The following is a 26,175-nucleotide window of genomic DNA, read 5'->3' as shown; positions in this document are numbered from 1 at the left end:
ACAGACACACAAAAATTACATGTTTAATATTGCTATATAAATTGATATATAACATTTTATTCTTACAAGTATATTCCAATACTAAGACAAGAATCTTTTAAAATATTTAGACAGATTTTAAGCCACAAAGTTTCCATTTCTACAAATAAGCTTATTGATTCTATGAAGGTGTAATCAATGCAGAAATATATGGCAACTTTTTTTTTACACCTCTTCCCCCCCCCCTTTTTTTTTTGGTAGTACTGGGGTTTGAACTCAGGGTTTCAAGCTTGAGAGGCAGGGTCTCTACCACTTGAGCCACGCCTCTAGCCCATTTAGCTCTGGTTATTTTGGAAATAGGATCTTGCTTTTTGCCCAGTCTGGCTTTGAACCACCATTCTCTCCATCTCAGGCTCCCAAGTAGTTAGGATTACAGACATGAGCCTCTGGCCCTGGCAGTGTGTTGCTTTTTTTTTTTTTTTTGGCGTTGCTGAGGTTTGAACCCAGGGCCTCATGCTTGCTAGGCAGCACTCTGCCACTTGAGCCACTGCCACATGGCGACTTCTTGAAGGGCAAAATAAAGAGAAAGGTGTAAGTTCTTTTCTGAAGTTTCCAGCTTTTGACAATGGAATATGCTAGCAGTATCACAGGCATCAATCGTATTGGTTCTGGTGATCTTCCTATCTCATTTCTGAAGAACAGAACACTGCAGAGTTTGCACAGTGACTCCTTGGTGAGATCTTGGTCCTACAGTGAGGAACTCTACAAAGCTGTCATGGCGGGACCCTGGATCAAGCCCCACACTGAAGGGGATAAAAAGCTCTATGGCCTCAGCTTCATACAGTACCACACGAGCATATGACATGCCCCTTAAGGCTGTGCAGAAACATTAACCACAAGCAAAAATGATTTTTCTCATCCGTTTAATAGTGGAATTTATTTGTTTAAAACCCTATTTAAAATAGATGGTCATGTGAGACTTCCGTTACAGAGAGCCAAATTATTATTATATTTTTTTCACAAAGAGCCAAATTATTACAGGGTTCTTAAACCGTACTTTTGATCCTAGGAAAACCCAAGAGTTAAATTATTTAAAAATGTACAAAACAGACATTCTCCTCAAGTCATCTATGAAGCCTCAAGGCTTCTACAAAGCTTTTCCAGTGATCCACAAGCCCCACCTTCTGAAGAGCCACACAGATTGAGAATCAAGTTCAGGCCCCCTGACACAAAAGGCTACTCAGCAAAGGCTGCATGTCCCTGGGGCAGCTCGGCAGGCGATCAGTTAGTCTGAAGTCACTCTGAACTCAGGAGCTGTGCTCACGCGTGTGAGCCTAGGTCAGAGCAGGTGAGCGCCAGCAACCTCTTACTCAACAGGGCGTTGTGTCGCTTCAGATACACTATTATGTCTCCTTGCTTTTCAACAATTTCTTCCAGGCTTGAAATAGACCTGCACAAATCAAGATAGGAACAGGTCACAGGTAGTCACCAATACGTCTATTTTGCTCTGGTTATCTGGGAGATAGGGTCTTGTGAACTATTTGCCTGGGCTGGCCTTGAATCTCAATCCTCCTGATCTCAACCTCACAAATGGCTAGGATTATAGCATGAGCCAAGAGCACCCAGATTGACTTTTACTCTTAAAGAACACCTATTTTATACATTTCAATTTGAAACTTTAAAAACTTTCATGACTTAAAAACTTAAACAAGGCCATTATCACTTTATTTAAGAAGCGTCCTAATTTGTTAGCGTATGACCACTCATGAATCTAAGTGATTGATTTAATGACATCTGAAAGCTGGGCACCTGTAATCCTATTTACCGAGGAGTCAGAGATCAAGAAGATCATGGTTTGAAGCCAGCCAGGGCATATAGTTTGAGACACTATCTTGAAAATACCCAAAATAAAACAGGGCTGGTGGAGTGGCTCCAGTGGTAGAGCGCCTGCCTAGCAAGCATGAGGCCCTGAGTTCAACCTCCAGCACCACCAAAAATAAATACATAAATAAATAAATGGCATTTGAAGAGACAAGACAAACTTTGCTCCCTAATTAATTGATAATTTAGGATTAAAACAGACAACTTTAACCATGAGAAACATTTCTGTAGATTCGTGGCTTTTTTTTTTCTTTTTGCATGTCGCACAAAGTAAAAACAGCACAGAAGGGTATAAAATAAAAAACAGACATAACTCCTCACACAACTGCTGGTAAGTAATGGCCCTCAAGTGTTTGAGTTTCCTTTCACTAGTTTTAGGATTGGGAATAATGGCAGTACTATGCACACAATTATGTACCATGTGAACAGCAAAGGTTCACACTGATGATCAATGTGGGGACGGCCTTAAGCTCTGGGAAAAAAAGTCTAAACCCCATTCCTGACTCTGCCACTCCACAGGCTTCATGACCTTAGGAAGTTACCTAAACTCTCTAGCCTTAGATTCAATATAGCAAAAATTTAGCACTTAACACGGGCAAAACACCCCACCCTATCTTCTTTCCCCCAAGTTAGGCTACTCACTGAAAAAACACTGCTTTATGAAGGGTTTTGGGTTATATTTTTAAACTAGTATCAGCACTGCATCAATTTATGAGGTCCCTAAACAACATGCTTCCATGTGAGTCCCATATCAATTACCATCCAATTCTGACTTGCCATACCACCAGCCCCTTTTGCTTGTTATTTTTCTAATAGTCTTGTGTGTTTTGCCCGGGCTGGCCTTGGACCATGATCATCCTACTTACACCTTTTGCATAGCTGGGATTACAGATATGAAACCACACCTGTAATAACCTCAGATGGTATTTTTTTTAATTTAAAGATCTTAATTGGCTTTATGTATTTATTAATTTTTTTTGAGACAGGGTCTAGCTATGTGGCTCAGGCTGGCCTCCAACCTTAGATCCTCATGCCTCAGCCTCCCTAGTACTGGGATTGCAGGTGTGTACCACCATGCCCAGCTTGGTTTAGATAGTATTAAGAACTAAACAGTGTTCCATATTACTTAGATCCAGTGTTTATTTATTTTTGTTTTTATTATTGTTATACTGGGGGTACATTGTAACATTTACTAATGTTCTTACAATACATCATAGTTGAATTCACTCCCTCCATCATTCTCCTTTATCCCTCTCCCCACATTCCTGGAATAGTTTCAAAAGGTCTCATTTTTCCATTTTCATACATATGTACATAATATTTTTCACCATATTCACCTTCCTACACCCTTGCCTTATATCCTAGACCCAAATGCAGACATGATCCACATAACGACGAAAAGAGATCACGGCCTAAGCTTTAGGCACAGCTACCTTGAGGAATCTGAAAAGGGAAGAAGAGCAAAACCAAAAGGAGGTAGATGACAACTAAGTCATGACAGCATTGTACCAGAGCCCAGTAAGAAAGTATTTCAACAAAAAGCCAAGACCTTCCTAGACCCACCGCCAGAGAGGGAAGTACAAGACTAAGAGTCAGTCATATGGTATTTGGCAAAGTAGAGGTCACTGTCCTAGGTAGACATGGGAGTGGGGAGGTGAGTAAGGAGACTCTTGCATACCCTGGAAAGAGATGTTTATGACAGTGGAAGCGGTGAGCAGCACTGTAGATATTTGGGAGAAAGACTCAATGGATTTGCTGATGGATTACTGACTGGATGAGGGTGTGGTGAAGGAGTCAAGGATGAGACTCATTTTTTGGCTTGAGCAACCTGTTGAATGGTGATGCCACTTACAGAAGTAGGGGAATGGATAGATTGGGTAGGGAGAAGGCCCCATACTGTATGTGTTAAGTTTGAGGCACCTACCTTAGATATCCAAGGGGTGATGCTGATGGATAATGAGCAGTAAGACAGAAATATGAGCCCCAGAGCAAATTCACAGTTGGAGATACGGGTTTGGGAGTCATCAACTTACTTATGGGGTCAATTTCTTTCTTTATAACCACTTAACTCTTGGACTGGGGGATGTAATTCAAGTGGTGAGCACCTGCCTAGCATTCGCCAGGCCATGAGTTCAAACCTCAGTACCGCCAAAAACAAAACAAAACCCTGCAACAAAAAGAGCCATGTCTGGAGAGCTGACATATAACCACTTAATTCTCACTTTCAACACTTTTTAAAGTTGTTTCTTCTGTATTTATCTCCACATTTATAACGAACAAGATTACATTCTTTTTTCCCCCCAAACTTTATTAGCTATCCTCCAGACTTCCTACAAGATACTTAGATTTAGTTGGTTTTGTTGTGATTTTCCTCAACTTCACACATATACACACTCATGTCCCCTTTCTTGTATTTTTTCAATCCAGTAATTAATATATTACAATTCTGGGTTTAAAAAAATCACTATTTAGAATCTACATTATCACTAACTAAACATTATCCACAGTTAAGCCATGTAGGGGTCTACTATCATATTTCACGTACAGACTTTTTTTGGTTGTACGGGGTTTGAACTCAGCATCGCACTTGCTAGGCAGGTGCTCTACGACTTGGGCTGGGTCTCAGTCTTTCTACTTCTTTTGAGACAGGTTTCACTATGGAGTCCAGGATGGCTTTGAACTCATATCCTGATTTTTTTTTTTTGGTAGTACTGGGGATTGAACCCAAAACTTGTTCATGATAGGCAAGTGCTCTACCACTGAACTACATTCCCAGCCCTTTTAAAAAAGATCTACTTTGGGACAAAGGCTTGTTAAGTCAACGTGAACTTGCGATCCTCTTTTCTCAGCCTCTGAAGTAGATGGGATAACAAGTGTGGACCACCACACCTGACAGGAAAAAATGTTAATTCTCTTTCTCCAGTCTAATTTATTCCCCACCTAAACCTTACCTGAATCCAGTCTCTGAGGTAATACTGCTGGGGTAAGCATAGAGCTTTTCTTCTTCAAGTACATCTGGCTGTGGTTTGGCTCTATTAAACCTTCCAATTTTCACTAAAATAATAAAGTCATTATTAGTCAGATTATTTAATTCTGGACAAATTCCCATTTTTATTTATTCAAATTACATTCATTGGCTGCTCCTTTCAAATAAATTAATAGGCAGGAAATTGCTTCATGAAGTGAATAAACAGGTGTGTTCATAGGTATACTTCAGGCATTTCAAAGTTGGTACACCAGTACCAAACCCGGGGGGTACCGAGGTTATTGTCACTAGACAGATAATAATAATAGCAGCTGGAATTTATTGTGCCTGCAACACAGGAGACACAGCTTGACTATTTAATTTTTTTTTTTTTGGTAGTATTGGGGTTTGAACTCAGGGCTTCACATTTGGTAGGTAAGTTCTTCCTCCTGAGCCATTCTGCCAGTGCTGTTTTGTGCTGGGTTTTTTGGAGAAAGGGTGTTGAGAATTACTTCCTCTGGCTGGCTTCAAACCATGATTTCCTGATCTCTGCCTCCCAAGTAGTTAGTACTACAGGCGTGCACCACCAGTGCCTGGCTTGACTATTTCAGTTGAATGACCTCATTCAGTTCTCACAACCAGCCCATGAGCAGGTGCTGTTTTACTCTGATTTTATACACAAACAAGTAAAGTGAAGCCTTTTAGCTAGGCTTCTAATCTAGGTCTCAAGACCTCAAAGTTCCTGCCACTGACACTACTTGTGAGAGGCTTCTTCCACGTCAGGTAAGTTTCAAGTTACAGGATCTATGTGCACACTCGTTCCATGTATGTACTCCTTTCTGTGAAAGGGTAATATTCCCTCGTGCGGGTAGAATGCATTTTGTCCATTTCTTTATCACTTTACCCTAACAACATTTAAGTTGTGTCTATTTTTTGGCCATTATGAATAACACTGCCTTGAATACGTATGCTCATGTTTCTGTGTAGACCTATGACTCCAGATCACTTGGATATATACCTAATACTAAAGGCTGACCACAGGGAAACCCTGTGCTCCCTTTAGGGGAAACTGCCAGCTTCCATATATGATTCTGATGAATCCTATGTGAACCTCAGCTGAAAGCTAGGCTGAAGAGCTTAAGTTTAGAGATAAAGAGTAAGGTAAAGAGATTAGGGGATTTGCAGAGCGTTCCCAGAAAGGACCAGGAAAGAAGTAGGCAGTACAGTGCAACAGAACAAAGTGTGGAAATACACAGAAGTCCCTGACTTTCATCTAGTGACCAGGAAAGTCAGAAATAAGAAGTACTTTAAGACTTCAAATGGAACTGGGCACAAAGCATGGGGTCCTGCAGCTGTTAGGCTAGAGAAAACAGAGACCATGAGGCTTCATTGCTGATAGGTCTGGGAAAACATTCAGCCAAGGAGGATAAAACAGGGCAGCCAGAGAGGCAGATAGGAAGCCAAGAGAACACAGTATGTATTTTAAGGACAGAGTGGCCAATTGTGCCCAACATGCAGTTGTTTATGTGTTCATATCTTATTCTTCTAAAATCTTATTTTCCTAAAATGGTGTCCCACCCTAGAAATCCTCCCTCCCTTCCTTCCTCCCTCCCTCTCTCTCTCAGCCCATCTCTCTCTTTTCACAGTCAGATTTTGTTGGTTGACATGGGTTTTTCTCTCTGGGCCAGCCTCCAACTTTGATCCTCCTGAATAGCCAGGATTACAGGCATGAGCCACTGGGCCCAATGTTCTCTCTCTAGACAGGACCTCACTATGTAGTCAGGCTGATCTCAAACTCATGATTATGCTCAGATTCCTGAGTGGTGGGATTATAGGGTAGGCTACCACACCTAGTTTATAATGTCTAAATAAATGAAGAAACTTGGAACATGTTCATCTCTTTCTTTTTGGTGATAATGGGATTTGAACTCAGGGCTAAATGCTTGCAAGGCAGGCACTCTACCACTTAAGCCACTCTGCCAGCCCTGTTTTATATTGGGTATTTGACATAGGGTCTCAAGAACTATTTTCCGGAGCTGGCTTTGAACCACTATCCTCCTGATTTGTGCCCCCTGAGTAGCTAGGATTGCAATCAACCACCAGTGCTCAGCTTTTGGAACATTTCATCTCTTAGACACAGAAGGTTCTTGAACTGGGGAAGAAGGAACAAGCAAATAGTTATAAAGTAAAAACTCAGTCAGAAATAAAAACTGTACCCATAATATGACAAAATAAAAATATCCACCTTTCAGATTCATCTTTGTAGTTTTGAAAATAAATTGGATGCATGCAGTTTTCGGAAAGAACAAGAATCTTTCAGAAGTCCTTTGCATGGTAAGCCAAAAAATCAATGTTCAGTGAGAAGATGCCCTTTTCTTTTTTAGAGATAAACTACCTCCTACAATGCAAATAAATTAGCCAAGTTTAGGTTAGAATTAGTACATCAAACCGTATCGTATCGACAGACAAGTACACATGTCAGGGAACCAACCTTAAATTTTCTATGACATACTGGTCAAAGCAGCATGTCCCTAGAAGTCACTCTCTCAATCTCCCCTATGACAGCCTAGAATCCATTACAAAAAGTCTGCCTGTGGGGCTGCAGTGTAGCTCAGGGATGGAGTGCTTGCAAAGCATGTAAGAGGTCCTGGTGCCACAAAAATAAGTTAATCAATTAGCTAATTAACAGGCTGTTCAATTCTATGCTCAAGCATAACCTGCTGACCCCATTTACAGCACTGAACAGACATCATAGAACAGAAATTATCTCAGTCAACAGGAATGATCAACATGCACTCACGAAACAGGTCACTGACCTAACTGAGCTGCTTCTTAAAGCTGAAAAATACTCTTAGTTTAAAAGCTAGGGTCTCCTTCTGTTCTGTAAAAGTTAACTAGGTATTCCCCATATTTTTTTCTTTTTTAAGGGTAAGGTACAAATATAATCTTATACTTAACTGGGCTAATAGCTAGCTGATAAATACAGATCAACTTATAAACTCATTAAGAATGTGACCTCAAGGCTAGAGATGTAGCTTAAGTGGTAGAGCTTCTATCCAGTAAGTGAGGCCCTGAGTTCAAACCCCAGGATCCTCCTCATCCATAGAGAAAGTTACCTCATATTTACAAACCAGTCACTCCATTCCTGTTTTAAATGCCTTTCCCTCAGGCCCACATGACTTCTTCCTTGATAGAGAAATCATTTTTTCAAAATGGGCTTCTGTCACAAAACAACTTGTCAGTTCAATGCCTATAAGTTAGCTGCTATCAATAGAGAGATGTGACTGCCTGTTAATACTGGAGCAAGAGTGAAATCTAGATGCATCAATTTCTTTTTTCTCTTTTGAAGCAGGGTCTCACATCAGGTAACACAGGTTGGCCTGGAATTTGTTAAATAGCCTAGTCTGGCCTCAAACTCACAATCCTTCTGTTTTTGTCTCCCATGTGCTAGGATTACAAAAGTGTAGCACCATGCCCAGTTAAACTGTTTCTGTTAAAGGGTCCTCCAATACTGTTTTGCTTTTAATGTATCTAAAGCCTGCTTAATTTTACTACTGGTACATTTCAGAAATAGAGAGCTAAATGCAATTTTGTGTCTAGTTTTGATATTTACTTATTTTGTATTTTTAAAAATGGGTTTGTTTCATTTAATTTAATTATTATTGGTTTACTAATAGGGTCCCAATGAGTAGCCCAGTCTGGCCTCAAACTTGCAATCCTCTTGCTTCAAGCCTCTAGAGTGCTATGATTACAGGTGTGCACGACCATGCCTGGTTTTGTTTTTAATTTAAATGCTGAATTTACATTTCAGTTGCTTTTGGGGAAGCAAAATTTGTGAGGTTTTTTGTTTATTTTTGTTAAAAGGCTTCACTTTAGTTGATCGAATTTATTTAAGACACACAGAAAAGGGAATCCCTGGCAGTGGTTTTATTTTCCTGATGGTTTGAAATTAGACAAATCTGGTCAACAATGAAAGATACAGGTGCTGAACAGGTTCTCAGCTAAACAGGAAAACTTACTGGTCGCTAAAGTAATGGACTCCCTGTCAAACTGAGAGGAAGGGAAGCAGGGCAAGGCCTTAAGTCAGCGGTAATTCTCACCTGCATACGGGAGCAGCCAGGCCAGGAAACAGATCAGTTCCAGGACCAGGGTGGCCAGAATGAGGACAAGGTACACAGTGCTGAAGTCTGGGAAAGAATGCTGTATGCACAACACCAGGAGAAGTATGGCATTGCCTGCAAAGAAACGTGAAATGCTGAGTGAAATGAGAAATGTGTATTTGGGCTCCTCCAATATAACCTTGGTCCTTGTCTGGTTTCTGACTCAGAGGTCCCCAAGCCCTTGTAGTTTCCTGAGGCATTGAGGCATTGAGCTGACAAGACTGCTCCCAGCACCTGTGGTTATAATTTGGTTTTGTACAGAGTTCCTGAAACTCTGGGGATTTCCTAAGTGATAGAATTGTGTTTTGTTTTTACAACAAGCCCTTTTGGGTCATATCTCAGTTTATGCTAATGAGATAACTTAGCTGGGACCCTCCACCTAGCCTTAGGACAGGGCTGGTCTAATTCTATAAACTCTAGAACTTTCAGGTTGCCAGGAGGGTGGTGTATTCAAACTCTACAAGACAGAAGCCTCTGCTCTTGGGCTCCTTACAGACCCACCCTAAAGACCTTCCTCTGTGTTCTGGATTATATCTTTTGTAATAAACCTGTTGACAGAGTGTTTGCCTGACTTCTGTGGCCACTCTAACAAATTATGGAACCTTGAAGAGGGTCATGGGAAACCAGGATTTAGAGTCAGTTATCAGAAACCCAGAAGGCCAGGGCTCACAGTCAGGATCAAGTGGAGGAGTCCTGTGGGATGGAGCCCTGGGAGGATCTTGATTTCTGTAGGTTTTTTTGTTTGTTTGACTGTTGTTGTGGGTGTTTCATGAGACAGGGTAGACCAGGGTGGCCTTGCACTTTCTATCCTCCCGCCTTAGTCTCTTGAGAGCTGGGATTACAGGTATGTACTATCTCTCTCAGCTTTCATCCAAGGGTTTTTTGTTTTGTTGATCCTCCCATCTCAATCTCTCAAGTAGCAACGATTATAGGCATGACACCCAAATCACTTTACCCTTTTAAAAATGTGAAGAAAGTCAAAGTTTAGGGGCAGAAGTAAATCCTACAGAATCTTATCTCAGAATTTCCTTAAACTCATTTAACATGTTTATCTAAATATGTTATTAGGAAAACAATGCTTAGTAGTTCTGCTTCTATTTCTTGATACAAAAGATAAGCACAAAGTCACACTTCCAGTCCGTTTAACTCTAGTTATTTTGGAGATGGGGGGGTCTCATGAACTATTTGCTTGGTCTGGCCTCAAAACTTAATCCTCCCAAGTAGCTAGATTATAGGTGTGAGCCACTGGCGGCCAGCTCCACTAAATGGATGAGCTTGTAGGCTGCCCATTAAGAATAACACCAGAACAAAACACAGAAGAAAACAAAAAGTAAGCTCAGTGGAGTTGTTTTTCTGGGGGAAAATGCATTTCTCATCTGTAGTCAGAATATTTAAAGATCTACTCTACACTCAAACTGAAAATGGTCTTCTAAAAAGGCAGAAGCTGACACTAAGCCCAAAATCTCTAAAGAAGTCCAGTTTAATTCCACGGAGCTGTGGCCATGCCTGCAGCAACAAAGAAAAGCAGCTCATGCACTGCAGGCTTTGCGTGCATCTCCTGCTCTGGACCTCATAAATTAGGGTAGGAGGTTTCCCAAGGTTTCCATTCTGGACAACGTATCTCCTTTCTCGTGATTTTTTTTTTTTTTTTGGCGGCACTGGGTCTTGAACTCATAGCCTTGTGTTTGCTTGGCCAGCAACTCTTACTGCTTGAGCCACTCCACCAAGACATATGGGTTTTCTTGTGATCATTTTTTTTTTCCTTTCTTGTTAGGTAACAGTTCTCGTTCCTAGAACTTATCATCACTATCTCCTACTTCAAGAGAAACACTAAGCTTTAGATAAAAAAAGAAAAAAAAAAAACCTCTTCTTATCCTAAGAAATATCAAATAGCAACACCATTTCCTTTCTTTATTATTTTTTTGGCAGTACTAGAGTTTGAACTCAGGGTCTCACGCTTGCAGGGCAGGTGCTCTACTCTGTTTTGTGTTGGATATTTTAGAGACAGGGTCTCTCCAGCTATTTGCCCAGGATGGCTTCAAACCATAATCCTCCTGATCTCTACCACCTGACTAGATAGGATTACAGGTGCCCAGTTTGTAATACCATTGCTATTTCCTTGAGCTGAAAAGACTGTTAACAAAAGCACACTGACATCATGTCCATAACAAATACACATTTCAAATGAAAATTAAGCCTCTTTATATAAGAAAAAGCTCTAAGACAGTAGCCACAACACACATCACTCTCACAAAAAACAAGAACATAAGAATGTATGTGATTATAAAATCAACCCTACTTCCCACCTCCCTCCTTCCTTCCTTTGTGGAATTTGACACAGGATCTTCCTGAATCCTCCTGTCTGGCTCCCACGTGCTGGATTACAGACACAGAATGCCATGCCTGGCCTCACATGTTCTTCCTGCCACTCAAGCCACAGAGGAGCTGAGAGACAAGGCTTACCCGTGGAGTGGATCATTACGGTGAGACTTTTGAGATGCCTTGTGGATCGGTATATCCGGTGGTAGCCTCGGTTTCTTGCCTTGCTGTGGTGATGCTGGATGTAGCGCTCGAGGAGTAAATGTAGAATCCACAGAACAACTTTTCCAAGGATTATGACCGTCTGAACTTTCAGTGGGTTTGTGTAATTTCCTGGGCACTTGTCATCATTTGGATTATCCAATGTACAGAGCACACCTGTTAAAAATGCTAAAGTAACAAAGACAACCTGTAGGAGCAGAGAGGAGAGATTAATATTCAACCTATGGAATTAGGAAATAACCACCCCCAATAAGACCTTTCTGCCCATGATTGTGCCAGCCTATTTTAGTACATGAGTTTAGGCACATCTTTTTGCCATTGTTATAAAACTTTCCTTCTACTTCCTCTTCTTTTTTTTTAAATACTGGAGTTTGAACTCAGAGTCTCACACTTGCTAGGCAGATGCTCCACCACTTGAGCTACAACCCCAGCCCTGTTACAGAACTTTTAACAGATTATAAAATTTTTAGCAGTCAGGCATGCTGAGGCACACCTGTAATTCCAGCGCTAAGGAAGCTGAGGCAGGAGGACTGACATTCAAGGTAGCCTGGGCTATATACTGAGACACTATCTCAAAAAACAAAAAATGCAGAAAATTTGCTAGACAAAAATTACAAGATAAAAATTACCCCAAATCCCATCTAAAAGAGATGACTAGTTGATATTAACCAATTCTTGCCTACCTCTTCATTAAAAAGAGTTTTTCAAAGGTAAATAATAAAATTATGGTTTTAAAAAAGTTTAGATATCTGGGAGTGGTGGTGTACACCTATAATCCCAGCACGCAGGAGGCTAAGGCAGGAAGATCTCAAGTTTGAGGCAAGTTTGGGCTACCCAGAGACTATTTCAAAAAAAAGAAAAAGTTTTAGGAAAATAAGAATTTAAGTATCCAGTTAGACTGATAAAAACTGAAATGACTGTAGCCAGAATGCAGGCAAACATACTTTCACATTTTCACACTGGACTGGGAATTGCTTTTGGGAAATAAAAGAAGAATCTTCAGCCAGAAGTTCTATTCTAAGAGCTCTATCCCAAAAAGTAAAAGCACAAATATCTAGTACATATGGATATAATTTAGTATTCCCTATATTTGCAAAAAACTGAAAACTGCCTATGTATATGTATCTATTCATGGAATAGGTGAAGCCAGATGTGTGGCATGTCTATAACCCCAGCTTTCAAGAGGCAGAGGCAGGAGGACCATGAATTTGAGGCCCTCCTGGACTACAAGGAGACCATGTCTAAAACAAACAAACAAAAAAGCACCAACAAAAACCAAAACACACATACACATAGTGAAATACTTGAATACATTAAGATACACTCACTGCTGGGTGTTGGTGACTCACACCTGTTCAGAAGGCAGAGAAAAGGAGGATGGAGGTTGGAGGCTGACCCAGGCAAAATGAAATCGAGATCCCATCTCAAAAATACTCAACACAGTAAGCTGGTCCCTTGTGGCTCACACATGTAATCCTACCTACTTGGGAGGCTGAGACTGGGAGGACTGCGGTTCAAGGCCAGTTTAACCAAATAGTTCGGAGACTCCCATCTCCAAAATAACCAGAGCAAAATGGACTGGAGGTGTGGCTCAACCAGTACAGTACCTGCTTTGTGAATGGGAAGCCCTGAGTTCAAACCTCAGGTCTTCCAAAAAAAAAAAAAAAATACCCAACACAAAAAAAGGGTTGATGGAGTGGCTCAAGTGGTAGAACCTATAAAATGTGAGGCTCTGAGTTCAAACTCCAGTACCACAAAAAAAAAAAATACACTCACTCATGGTATTGAGTATTATACACCTATGAAATTATATATATAATATATCTCTGAGTATTGGCTTGGTATATTAACTATAATAACTAACTATAAATAAATAATATATATTAAAAATAATGGTTAACTATTAATTAACTATATCTCTGTATATTGGTTTGGTTAGATGTCCATGATATGTTAAGATTAAAAGAAGTAAGTGTGGGGGGGAGAGGGAGGGAGCTGGGGGAAGGGGGGAGAAATGACTCAAACATTGTATGCACATATGAATAAAAGAAATAAAAAAAAAAAAGAAAAGAAAGCAGGTGAGTGAAGCTGTGGGCTAATGAGGGCTGAATCACTGTTGCAGGATATGATTGGACATTCCAGGAGAATATGCTGTACAAGTGTCTGGTCAGGTTCTTTTTTGCTCATTTTATTTCTATTACATTTGTACCACTTTGAATAAAGAACAACTTGCCTTGTCAAAAAAATAAATAAGTAAAATAAAAGAAATAAATGTAGGACAGTGGTTCTCAGAGTTTGGCTTCTTCCTAAGAAACTCAAATTCTTGGGCTGGGGGAGTGGCTCAAGTGGTACAGTGCCTGCCTAGCAAGTGCAAGGTCCAAAGTTCAAATACCAGTATCACCAAAAATAAAAAAAATGCCTAACAGAAATGCAAATTTTTGGTCTACCCTAGTTCTACTGAGTTAGAATCCTTTGGGGGTACAGCCCAGTGATCACAAGCCTGCCAGTAGAGCCTGACACATAGGGACATTTGAGAAACAGTCTGTAGAGTTTAATAAAAACAGGGCCTGGGATGTGGCTCAGTGGTCTACCAAGCATAAGGTCCCAGATACACCTCAGCACTGAGTAAGAAATACAATACTGGCCAATTTTTTTTTTAAGAGGGGGATGTGCCTTTGTGTGTCAGTCTCTTTGTACATATTTGTATGAATCTGGCAAAAGGCACAGAGGGAGACATAAAGAAGAACTTAGAAAGCCATCATTAGCATTCATTGCTAAGCATCCAACAGCAGAGAATGAATCTATGCAAATCATATCTGCAGATGGTTTGTCAAAGTGATTTGTCAAGAGTTGTAATATTTGCTATGCAGTTCAAGATCCATGTACCATGATGAAGAAAGTGTAAAAGCTAACAGTCTCTATGATGTAATGGTTTGCACTAGACCACTGATCCATTTTTATGGAAAGTATCACGTAAAAACACTGATCTTTCTCTTTCTTTTTTTTGTACTGAGGATTGAATACAGGACCTCACACATGCTAGGTAAGCACTCTATCACTTGATCTACACTCAGGAACCCTTTGATTTTTTGAGGCAGGGTCTCACTATGTAGCCCAGGCTGGCCTCACACTTAAAATCCCCTTTACTCAGCCTCCTGAGTGTTGGGTTTTTTTGTTCTTTTTTTTTTTGGCAGCACTGAGGATCGAACCCAGGGCCTTGTGCATGCTAGACAAATGCTCTACCACTGAGCTACATCCTCAGCCCAAAATTTAGTCACTTTTTTTTTTTAAGCAATATTAGGGTTTGAACCTAGGGCCTCACCCTTACTGAGCAGGTGCTCTACCATTTGAGCCACTTCACCAGCTGAGTGTTGAGACTACAGGCATGTACCACCATACCCGGCTTTTTTTTTTTTTTTTTTAACAGATGGGCTCTTACTATGTTGCCTAGTCCCTGAACTCCAGCTTCCCATGTAGTTGGGTTTATAAGATGTGTGCCTGGAAACATTTCTTAAGATTTTCTCAGTCCTAAAATTAAGACAATCAATCATATAGTATCAAAGGCATACACTTTAATATTAAAAAGGTTTTTGTTTTTGTTTTGGTGGTACTGGGGTTTGAACTCAAGGCTTTGTGCTTGCTAAGCAGAGCACATTCCCAGCTCTTATGCTATGTGTGTATGGATGTATGTGTTTTGTATATAAAGAAAGACTGTATTATATAACAGAAAAAGAGGCCACCATTCAGGGGCCAGGAGGCCATGTCTGCACGTTAGTGCCAGGCAGGGATTGTTTCAGCTGAGGCCTGGGGGTCAGGAAGCCATGGCAGTGCCTATGCCACAACTAGAGGTTTCCACAAGGACAACAGATGTCACTTCTCTCCTCAATGTGTCCCAGTGTGCCTCCATGAGGGGCATGCCAGTGCAGGAGTGCCTGGGAGATGCCCTGGAGCAGGCTGCCTCTACAGATGGGAGGGCAGGCCTGCCGTCAGGAGCTGGAGGAGCAGAGCCAAATGACCCCTCCCCCACTGTCCCCAAACACTCACCCAGCAGCAGGCACCAGACCCTCTTTGACCATTCACATTGCAGCAAAGAACAACGCTAACCACTAGTACTTTCCACTGCCATAGTAGAAATGCAGGAAATGATTTAACAGACTTTGAGCTGTGCCACCCCTAACAAGACCTACAAGACCTTTCACAAGTGTTCTTTTCTTTACTTATTGGTAGTACTGGGATTTGAACTCAGGTCCTTAAACTCGCTAGGCCAGGGATCTATTACTTCAGCCACACCGCCAGCCACAACAAGCGTTCTTAAAACCCCCAGATATTTGTAATTTGATCATCATATGAACATGGGAGCCTGGGGTGTAGATCAGTGGCAGCACGCTTGCCTAGCAGGACAAGGATCTAGGTTCAAGCCCAGCTCTGAAAAAAAAACAGAAAACCGAACACGGGGTGACACCTTATGCACTGTTCTGCTTGATTTCTCTGCTGAATGCTATTACTTCAGGATGGGTACACGGATAAATTCCTTTATCAATGTTCAGCAATCCCACTTTATTCATAGATATATCACACGCAGTTCTGACCAAGTGTAGTCAAAATAAATACATAAATAGAAATAAAAAGAAATTTCAAAAACAAAAATTTTGAATTCCTGTGTGGCCATTCCACAGCTCAGTGGTGCAGAGAAGCTCTCAGTCCTGTGTTACCATCAGTTGTGTTTAAATTGTTATGAGATCTGCTAAGTGCTTCCCTGTCTGTAATTTTGTGAAAATCTGACTTCTCCAAAGCAAGTGGTGCCTGAAGAACAAAGTAAAAGTGAATGTGCTCAATTTAAGGGATAAAGGGAAAACTCTAGATATGTTGAAAGGCCTTAGCAGAAGTTGGGTGGCATTATGAGGAAAATGAATCAAGCATCTGCAGCACAGCACTGAATCCCATCCTGAGCATGTGTGGTTTTTCCTCAAAGGAGGTCTCCTCAAAACCCTGAACTCGTGGATGCCATGGGTCTACTGTGTATATGTAATTGAAGAAGTCATACATGCACATGGTAAAAACAAACATGATAGCAAAAAAGTAAACAAAATATATCAGTGCCACTTTCTTTTTCCATGGTACTGGGGTTTGAACTCAGGACCTCATGCTTCCTGGTAGGCACTCTCATTTGAGTCATGCTCCCAGCCCTTTTCTATGTTGGGTATTTTCAAGATAGGGTCTCACTTTCGTTTTGCCCAGAGATGGCTTCAAACTGCGATCCTCCTGATCTCTGCCTCCTGAGTAGCTAGGATTACAGGGGTGAGCCACTGGTGCCCGGCTATTAGTGCCACTTTTACCAATGTCCTCAGTTCCCACTTCACTGGAACCAACATTAACAGGGTCTGTGAGTGCCTCTGGGAATATTCTGTTATATACTTGAACACATGTATATGCACCAGGCCTCGTTTCAATTTTAAAAACACCTCACAGGACAGATGATACACAGTGTTATAAACCTGATTATGTTTTACTGCACAGTGCAATCATGAAGGTTAGTCTATGTTTATATACATATAAACACATTTCTTTTAACCGTTGCATAGTGTTCCTCTATATGGATGGGACAGAAAATGTCTTCTGGATGGAAGTAGTTTCTAGTCTCTTAATACGACAGACAACACTGCTACTAAACAATGTCCTCATGGCGTGCAAACGTATCTATGATAAATTCTCTGCAGTAGAGGTCTGAGTACAAAGCATGTACATTTCAGCTAATGGTAGATACAGCCCACCCACCCTCTGAAGAGCAGATACATTTTCAGGGGCATCATCTCTTCGTAGGCGCCCCTCGTCCAGGCAACTTACCTGTATGAAGAAGAGAATGTTTGCCATGATGACTGTGGGAAGGGGATGGAATCTGGGTCTAAAGTGAGTTTGTAGAGAGGGCTGTGGGAGAAGCCGGGCATCCAGAAGCGCATCATCTTCGATACTCTGTATGATGTCCAGGGAACTCTGAAGTGCAAAAACTGAAGTCACAGTCACTGCGTTTTCATGCTTCCAAGACAAACAGTATTACTAACTATAAATTAGCTTTCAAAACCATTGGTGCCTAGCTCTTTAGGAGGCTCAGATCAGGAGGATGGTGGCTCGAGGATAGCCTGAGCAAACAGTTTGTGAGACCTCATCTTCAAAATAACCAGAGCAAAATGGACTGCAGGCCCTACCCCTCCTCAAAAAAACCCACTGCAGCTGGGCAGAGTGGGTACATGCTTACATGCATATAATCCCAGCTACTTGGGAGGCAGAGATCTGGAGAAGCACAGTTCAAAACCAGCCTGGGCAAAAAGTGAGACACCATGTCAACCAACAAGCTGGGAATGATGGCACATGAGTGCAATTCTAGCACTTGGGAGGCCAAAGTAGGAGCATTGCAAGCTTGAGGCCAACACAGGCTACACCCTGAGTTCCAGTCCAGCTGGGGCTACATACCAAGCCTTGCCTCGAAGAACCAAAACAGGGGTCTGGGAGGTAACTGGGATGTAGGGCAGCTGTGGAATACTTCCCTAGCATAAGCGAGGTCCTGGTTCAATTGCCAGCACCGTGAAACAGAACAAAACAAAACTGTACAAGTCAGAGGCAAGAGAGTACATCCCCACCAAAAGCCAGTTTAAAAACCACCGTCCTCTAGGCAACTACTCTATACAATTTGGCAAAAACAAATATTAAAATGGTTAGAGGAAATCTTTTTTTTTTTTGGCAGTACTGGTGTTTGAACTCAGGGCTTAGACCTTGAGCCACTCCACCAGCCCTTTTCTGTGATGGGTTTTTTCAAGATAGGGTCTCAAGAAAGATTTACTGGGGCTGGCTTTGATCCTCCTGATCTCTGCCGCCTGAGTAACTAGGATTACAGGTGTAAGCCACCAGTGCCCTGCTCTTTTTTCTTTTTCTTTTTAATAGAGGGATAGTGAAAAGATTCTACAGTGGAACAAATTAACACATATATCACCTGCAAGTGCAGCTAAAATCTACTCATTTAGTAGGAATCCCAAAAACAGAGCAATCTTATTATCTACTGTCTTCATGCTGTACTTTATTTTACCTTTCATTTACTTTTTTTCCAGTGCTGGGGATTGAACCAAGGTTTCACAACTGTTAAGCAAGCTCCCTACCAGTGAGCCCCAGCCCTCACTCATCCATGTCTGGACTTATTCATCCCACATACCTGCTACCTCACAGTCTGACTCATAACCCCAAGTTCCTCCACTCCGCAGCTGCAATTCTTAAATTGTTTGTGATACTCTACAGAACTTTGAGAAGTTGATAGATGCTTTATTAAAACTACCTACAATAGGCCCGGGGATATCACTCAGCAACAGAACACTTGCCTAGCATGTATGAAGCCGTGGGTTTGATCCCCAACCCCACAAGGTCGCATAATCTCTATCTTAGACCCTTGCTGAAAACAGTGATGTGAGGGTCACTGTGCTGAGCTAAAAGAATGTAAAGACATTACTTTCTTATTGGGAGCTAAGGGATGAAAACATGACACACTAAACAAGGCAGGAATACACAATGGGCCAAACTGCAGGAAGCACTACAGAAGGAGTAGTAAGTCAGCAAATGAATGCAGATTAGCCAGTTGCACTAGAGTGAGATGCAAATGAAGCTTTCCAGGAAGGAATGGAGCCTAGAATACATCCACATGGACAGAAGCAGAGTTCTTTATTTTGGAAGAGGAAGAGAGGGACAGTGTAAGGAAGAGCTGCTGGACATTAAGATGACCAAGATAAACACAGCATGGCCCAGGTCTGGGTGGGCTCCTAGATTCCCAGTCTCTGCTCTGCCACTCTTGTATTCAGTGCAACTCACGGCACAGTTCTGGTCACTTCTGTCCTCAACACCCTCTGCCTCTAGCTCTTTCTCTGCTTTATCTTAGCTAAAATGCCAGGAAGTGATTCCAAGCTTTCTCAGTCAGCAGATGGCAGGCCTCAGTGTTCTTCCCTCACTAACGCCTGAGCATCCTCCTGGGCCCAAAGGCAGCAATTCCACCATGGAGTCCCCTGGCCAGCTGGATCTGTACCATGCCGCCTCTCCTTGTCTTCCAAAGCATTCTGGGTTCACCATTTCTGTCACAACATCCCATAATGGCCTTCCTACTTATCTGCCTTCCCCTCTTGACCTCATTAAACCCACTAGCCCCCACCTCTTATGTCTCAGTCTCATTCAACAAGCACACTCAGCATGAACAAATCAATGTTCCAAACCTGCCTTTGCAGGGTTCCCTAAATCAGTCATGGCATCAACAAAGACCTGGGTCGATCAGGAGAGACTATCAGGACACAGAAGGGAGAGTCAACCCTGACCACAGGCAGTAAGAGCTTGGTTAACAGCAGGCTCTACGGCAAACTGCCTGATTCAAAGGCAAGTTCTACTGCTCACAGGCTGCAGGCAAGTTACTTCAGTTCTCGGTGCATTGGTTTGCCTGTCTTAAAAAGGACACTTAAAAAGGATGTAATTAATAGCCACCTGTCTCATAGCTTGCTTGGGAAGACTTAAGTGGTCAAAACACTGCCTGGCAGAGTGTGCACTCAATATACATCAGCCACTTTTATCTCTATCAACTTTTTTTTTTTTGGGACAGGAGAGCCTTGAACTCACAACCCTTCTGGGTCAGCCTCCCAAGTTCTGGAGCTACAGGCGCACATCACCACATCCGACTCGTCCGCCCTTGCACTCCATAAAGTCTTGCTATTCTAACTCAGAGCCTGGCCTTTCCTCTCCTCTCCATGTCTTAGTCCAGGCCCTCAGCATTTCTCTTGGAATTCTGCTGGTACCTTCCAGCATCCTGGCCTTGGCAACCTCTCTCACAGCTGTCAACATCCTCACAAAACCCTTCAGTGCCTGCCCCCTCTCCTCAGGACAAAGTCCATGTTCTTAGTCTGGCCGTGTTGTATGATCTGTTCCCCAACTGCTTTTCGGGAATCATCTCTTGACTAGGTGGCAGTGGTTCTTACTAGAGATCGGGAGGATTGTGGTTTGAAGCCAGTCAGGGCAAGACCCTGACACAAAAAAGGGCTGATGGACTGGCTCAAGTGGTAGAGTGCCTGCCTAGTAAGTTTGCGGTCCTAAGTTCAAACACCAGTACCACCAAAACCAAAATAAATTGTCTCTCACCATTTCTTTTCCTCCTGATGCTGACTGCTCATTGTTCCTTTCTATCAGGAAACTCTTTAAATTCTAAATTAGAGTATATTAATCGTATAAAATAATGGGCTTCCTTATGACATTTTCATATATGCATGTAATGATGTAATATACTTTGATCATATTTGTACTGTTACCTGCTCTTCTCCCTCTCCTGCTGCTCTCCTTCTTCTTCCCTGATAGTCCCCCTTCTTTTTTCATGTCTTTTTTTCAATCTAGTTTTCATATATAAGAGAAAACATGTAATATTTGTCTTTCTGAGTATGTGATTATCTCAATTTTCGTGCAAATGACATAATTTTCTTTGTATGGCTGAGTAACACTCCATTGTGTATATATAGCACATTATCAATTTATCAGTTTGCTCATTTATTGATTAGATTATTTGGGTTTTTGGTGCTTAATTTTTTTGAGTTCTTCATATGTTCTGGATACCAACACCTATCAGATGAATAACTGGCAGATTTTTTTCTGATCCATAGGCTGTCTCTCAACTCTGGAAATTGTCAGGAAACCTTTTCAATCTCTACACAGCCTCTATTTCTTCCTTCCCACCTGTCAAATGCTTGTCATAACAAGACACCACCTTCTCTGTGATGCGTTCCCAGTCTCTTCATCTGACGTAGTTTTCACCTTTGTAAGTTGAAGCTGGGTCTACTTTATATCTTCGATGTCTGTTTAAGCTTTTGAACATATAGAAACAGCTTTACTTTGTCTTTGCTTGCTATTTCTAGCTGGTGTCATTTCTAACTATGTCAGTTGACTAATTATAGGTCATTATTTTCCTGTCTTCTTGTAAGCCTGCTATTTTTTTCTTTTTTGCAGTGTTGAGGATAAAACCCAGGACCTAAAAGCATGTGAGGTAAGTGCCTTCCTCTGAGCTACACCTCCAGCCCCCAAATGATTTCTTCACTTCCACTATTAATAACTGAATTGTTACTACATACTATCTCTTATCTCTTCTTTTGTGACAGTAACTGTTTCCTTTGGGGACCTACTGTCTATGTCTGCATTAAGCCTTAGTGGGAATCTCTTTTAATATTCTTCACCTTCCTCTGATCTGAGGAACAGCTCCCCTTGTTTGGGTCTCTTTAGGGGCCGTGATGTTCATTCACCTTGTATCCTTTTAAATAAATCCTGGCTTTACAATCTGCCACTAGTTTACTGCAAACAATGAACCCTAACTTACAGTCTTTGACTCTTAGCTCATTTAAGTGTCTGAGCCTATCCCACAGCCCATAATCTCAGCTTTACCATGAATGCCAGAAACCAACTCTTCAAGGTACAAATGGCCAGTAAATACATCAAGTGTTCAACTTCCCTGGCTATAAAAGAGATGCAAATCAAAACAACACTTAGATTCCATCTCACCCCAGTTAGAATGGCCATAATCTAACAACAACAAATTCTGGTGAGGATGTGGGGAAACAGGAACCCTTATACATTGCTAGTGGCAATGCAAAATATAGTACAACCACTATGGAAAACAGTATGGAGATTCCTCAAAAAACTAGAGCAGAACTGCCATCTGATCCAGTGATAGCACTCCAGGGCATCTACCCAAAAGAACGTAAGACAGGATACAGTAGAGACATCTGTACACCAATGTTCATCGCAGCACTATTCACAATAGCCAAGCTCTGGAAACAACCCAGGTGCCCTACAACTGATGAATGGATCATGAAATTACGGTATATATTCACAATGGAGTATTACTCAGCCACAAGAAATAATGACATGGCGTTTGAAGGTAAATGGATGCAATTGGAGGACATCATGTTAAGTGAAGTTAGTCAGGATCAGAAAGACAAAAAGACATGTGTTTTCTCTCATACGTAGAAGACAGATCCAAAGATAGACATATACACAAGACAAGCATGATCATATACAAACCCAGATGTAGAACATGTTTGTAACAGTGGAACTACTTTGTGGGACTCAGGGAAGGAGGGAAAGGAAAAGAAAATGTTAGATCATCAGTAATATCACAAAACATAAGATGTGAAAGTAGAGGATATGAGGATGTGTACTGAAAACTACTGAAAGGTGGGGGGGTGGGAGGTAAAAGGGTAAGGGACAATGTTTGAGGGGACTGAATGGACCAAGGTAAAGCTCACCCACAGTGGGCATGCATTGAGACAACCCTTTGAACAACTTAGCTATTTTTTTTCCTTTTTTTTTATTGTTTTATTATTCATATGTGCACACAACGCTTGGGTCATTTCTCCCCCTGCCCCCACCCCCTCCCTTACCACCCTCTCTGCCCCCTCCCTCTCCCCCACACCCCCTCGATAACCGGCAGAAAGTATTTTGCTCTTATCTCTAATTTTGTTGAAGAGAGAGTATAAGCAATAATAGGAAGGAACAAGTGTTTTTGCTAGTTGAGATAAGGATAGCTATACAGGGAGTTGACTCACATTAATTTCCTGTGCATGTGTGCTACCTTCTCTAGGTTAATTCTTTTTGATCTAACCTTTTCTCTAGTTCCTGGTCCCCTTCTCCTGTTGGCCTCAGTTGCTTTTAAGGTATCTGCTTTAGTTTCTCTGCGTTAAGGACAACAAATGCTAGCTAGTTTTTTAGGTGTCTTACCTATCCTCACCCCTCCCTTGTGTGCTCTCGCTTTTATCATGTGCTCAAAGTCCAATCCCCTTGTTGTGTTTGCCCTTGATCTAATGTCCTCATATGAGGGAGAACACACGATTTTTGGTCTTTTGGGCCAGGCTAACCTCACTCAGAATGATGTTTTCCAATTCCATCCATTTACCAGCTAATGATAACATTTCGTTCTTCTTCATGGCTGCATAAAACAACTTAGCTATTAATGGCAAAGATCAGGACTGTAAAACTGGGGTGCTGGTGGGAGGGGTAGGGTGAAGGAAGGAGACTGGGGTGATGGTGTGTGGTTGATGGACTTCACATACCTATATGAAATGGAACTACAAAACCTCTTGTGAGTGCTTTAAGTGGGGTGGGGAGGGAGCTGAGAGGGAGAGATGATGGGGGCAATGTAAATAATGTACACTATAAGTCTAACTGGAAATGTCACTACGAATCCCCCCTGTGTAATGAATATATCCTAATAGAAAATTTGTAATTATAATAATAATAAAAAAAGAAATCAACTCTTCAAAAAGCAAGAACAGGGCTGGCAGATTGGCTCAAGTGTCTGAGTGCCAGTCTAGGAAATGTGAAGCCCTGCGTTCAAATCCCAGTACCACAAAAAAAAAAAAAAAATGAGAATAAAATACAATTATCAACTTAAAAAATTTAGAAAAAGCAGGCATCTTACTCAGATCTATTGTAACTTAGCTATGTAACTGCTGGTGAAGCATTACTGTGTGACGAAAGAGATTTCTAGGATTGTACGCCTAAAACTAAAAGCTACAGACCTAAGCACTCTGGGGATAGCTCAGCACTAACTAAGAAACACTTATTACATGTGCTTTTACAAGGCTCTCATTTTCTTCCCTGGTATTTTATTCCATAATTTGCCAGTTCATGAATCACATTCTTCTTCTATTTTTTTTTTTGGCGGTACTGGGGTTTGAATTCTTGGCCTCACACTTGGTTCTACCACTTGAGTCAAGCCCCAGCCCCATGAATCACATTCTTAAAAATTCAGAAACAGCAGGTTTTTCTTTAAATATATACAAGGCTCAAATATACTTTGAGGTATTACAATTAATTAGTTTTCCATTTTCTCCATTGAAAAAAATTAAGAATTTTTAGTCTTATGATTAGAAATTATTTACTTCATCAAGATTACTTAACTGGATGTGGTCACTCACAGCTGCAATCCCAACACTCCAGAACAGAGGCTGGAGGATAGAACCAGGCCAGGCTGGGTTACATCGTGAGTTCCAAGACCAGTCTGAGCTACATAAGATTTGTCTCACAAATCAAGAGCTGGGAGTTAGCTCAGTGGTAGCGCATTTGCCTGGGACACCCGAGGCCCTGGATTGGATCCCCAGCACCCAAAAAAGAAAAATAAAATTACAGTCACTATTTTTTTTTTTTGGCACTGGCATTTGAACTCAGAGCCTCACATTTGCTAGGCAGGTGCTCTTACCGCTTGAGCCATTCCACTAGTCCTTTTTTGTGTTGGGTTTTTTCCCAGATAGGGTCTCCAGCACTATTTGCCCAGGGCTGGCTTTGAACCTCGGACCTCCTGATCTCTGTCTCCTAAGTAGCCAGGATTACAGGCATGAGCCACCAGTGCCTGGCAACTATGGTCAATATTTTTCATCAAAATCTAAACTCTTGTAGTGCTGGAGCTTGCTTTTTAAGGTGACTGTGACCTTTGCACTTCTCAAGGGTCAAGAAATTTCTTACGTGCCAGTGAGAAACCCAGTTAATTTTCAGCACAAGACTTGCTCTAAAATTGTCTTAAAAGAGGTAAGCGAAGACATTAAGATTTCTGTAGTGATGCTATCATCCTGTGCTGTCGACAGTGTAAACTGGGGCGCTGGGTTTCTCAGTACTCTAATGTGGATCCAAGGAGGACTGAAAACGCCCTCATTCCTAGCATGCTTCAAAACAACACAAGACACGGACGCGCTCCAATCTGGGTTCCTGGGCGATGACAGCAGGGCCGCTGGGGAGCACCGCAGCCAGCGCAGGTCCGCCGCCCCGCACACCTCTGCAGGAGGCCCCGGATGAGGGACGGGGGCCCGCGGGACTTCGGGGCCGAGTCCGCGGCCGCGCGCGCCCGGACCTGGAGGAAGGGCTCTGGGGCGGGGCCCGCGTCACGTGAGGCTCCAGTTCCGGGACCAAAGACGCGCGCGGCACGTGGGCTGGCGCCGGCCTGGAACCCCCAACCCCGACCTCCACGCTGGAAAACGCGCCCAAAGTGGGCGAGCGGCGGGCCCCGCGGCCGCCGGGTCCTCTCCCACAACCCTGCGCACGGGCGGCGCCCCCTCCGGCCGCGGCGGCTCGGGGTGGCTTCCCCAACCCCCGAGTGCTCCGGCACAGAAAGAAGGGACTGCGGAGACAGCCGCCCGCTGCCTCCGCGCACTCACGTCCTCCATCCTGCTCCCCGCCGCCATTGCCGGGCGCTGGAGTCCCCGCCAGCCTGACCTCTCCACCTGCGCCGGAGCGCCGCGAGCCCACGAAAGTCGCCACCTCTGAGACCCGCCGGCCCCCGCCCCGGACACACCCACTCCGGCCCCCGCCCCGCCCCCGGCCGCCCAGGCCACGCCTCCTCACTGCCTATTGGCCGGGGCGGTGGGAGGGGCGTGCCTCGTCCTGGAGACTCGGGCCTTGGGCCGCAGCCGGCCCGGCGGGCTGGTGCGTGGGGAGTCTCGCGGCGGCCATCTGCTCTGCACTTGGCGACAGGCTTGGGCGCTGCAGGATGCGGTGCTCGTCCAGCAGTTGAACCAGTCTCGGCCGCCACCCACTTGTGTTTAAAGCATTAACTTTTTCCTGACCTGCGTAGCTTTTATTTACTGTAGAACCAGCGATGAAATC

General features: G+C 42.6%; 1 protein-coding gene across 1 annotated transcript; it reads right to left on the bottom strand.

The window, feature by feature from the left end:
- Positions 1–885: 885 nt before the first annotated feature.
- Tmem192 (transmembrane protein 192) lies at positions 886–25,860 on the bottom strand. The gene is made up of 6 exons (XM_020182951.2): positions 25,728–25,860; positions 17,371–17,517; positions 11,449–11,713; positions 8,926–9,060; positions 4,812–4,914; positions 886–1,429 (listed from the first exon to the last, which is right to left on the bottom strand). Exons 1-6 carry the CDS (start codon positions 25,752–25,754, stop codon positions 1,300–1,302), a joined length of 807 nt encoding a protein of 268 aa, XP_020038540.2. The 5' UTR covers positions 25,755–25,860; the 3' UTR covers positions 886–1,299.
- Positions 25,861–26,175: the final 315 nt, after the last annotated feature.

The sequence above is a fragment of the Castor canadensis genome, chromosome 14 (assembly GCF_047511655.1).
Source record: "Castor canadensis chromosome 14, mCasCan1.hap1v2, whole genome shotgun sequence".
In the NCBI taxonomy this organism is placed as follows: Eukaryota; Metazoa; Chordata; class Mammalia; order Rodentia; family Castoridae; genus Castor; species Castor canadensis.
This window is presented reverse-complemented; position numbering and strand designations above follow the sequence as displayed.

What these genes read in the sequence shown, in the direction of transcription:
- Tmem192 (XM_020182951.2), bottom strand. Translation starts at nt 25,754, where the DNA reads ATGGCGGCGGGGAGCAGGATGGAGGAC. An exon ending in CGGGGAGCAGGATGGAGGAC is followed by an intron (nt 17,518 to 25,727) that starts GTGAGTGCGCGG and finishes TTTGCACTTCAG; the next exon opens with AGTTCCCTGGACATCATACA. An exon ending in CTGGCTGCTCCCGTATGCAG is followed by an intron (nt 4,915 to 8,925) that starts GTGAGAATTACC and finishes TTATTATTTTAG; the next exon opens with TGAAAATTGGAAGGTTTAAT.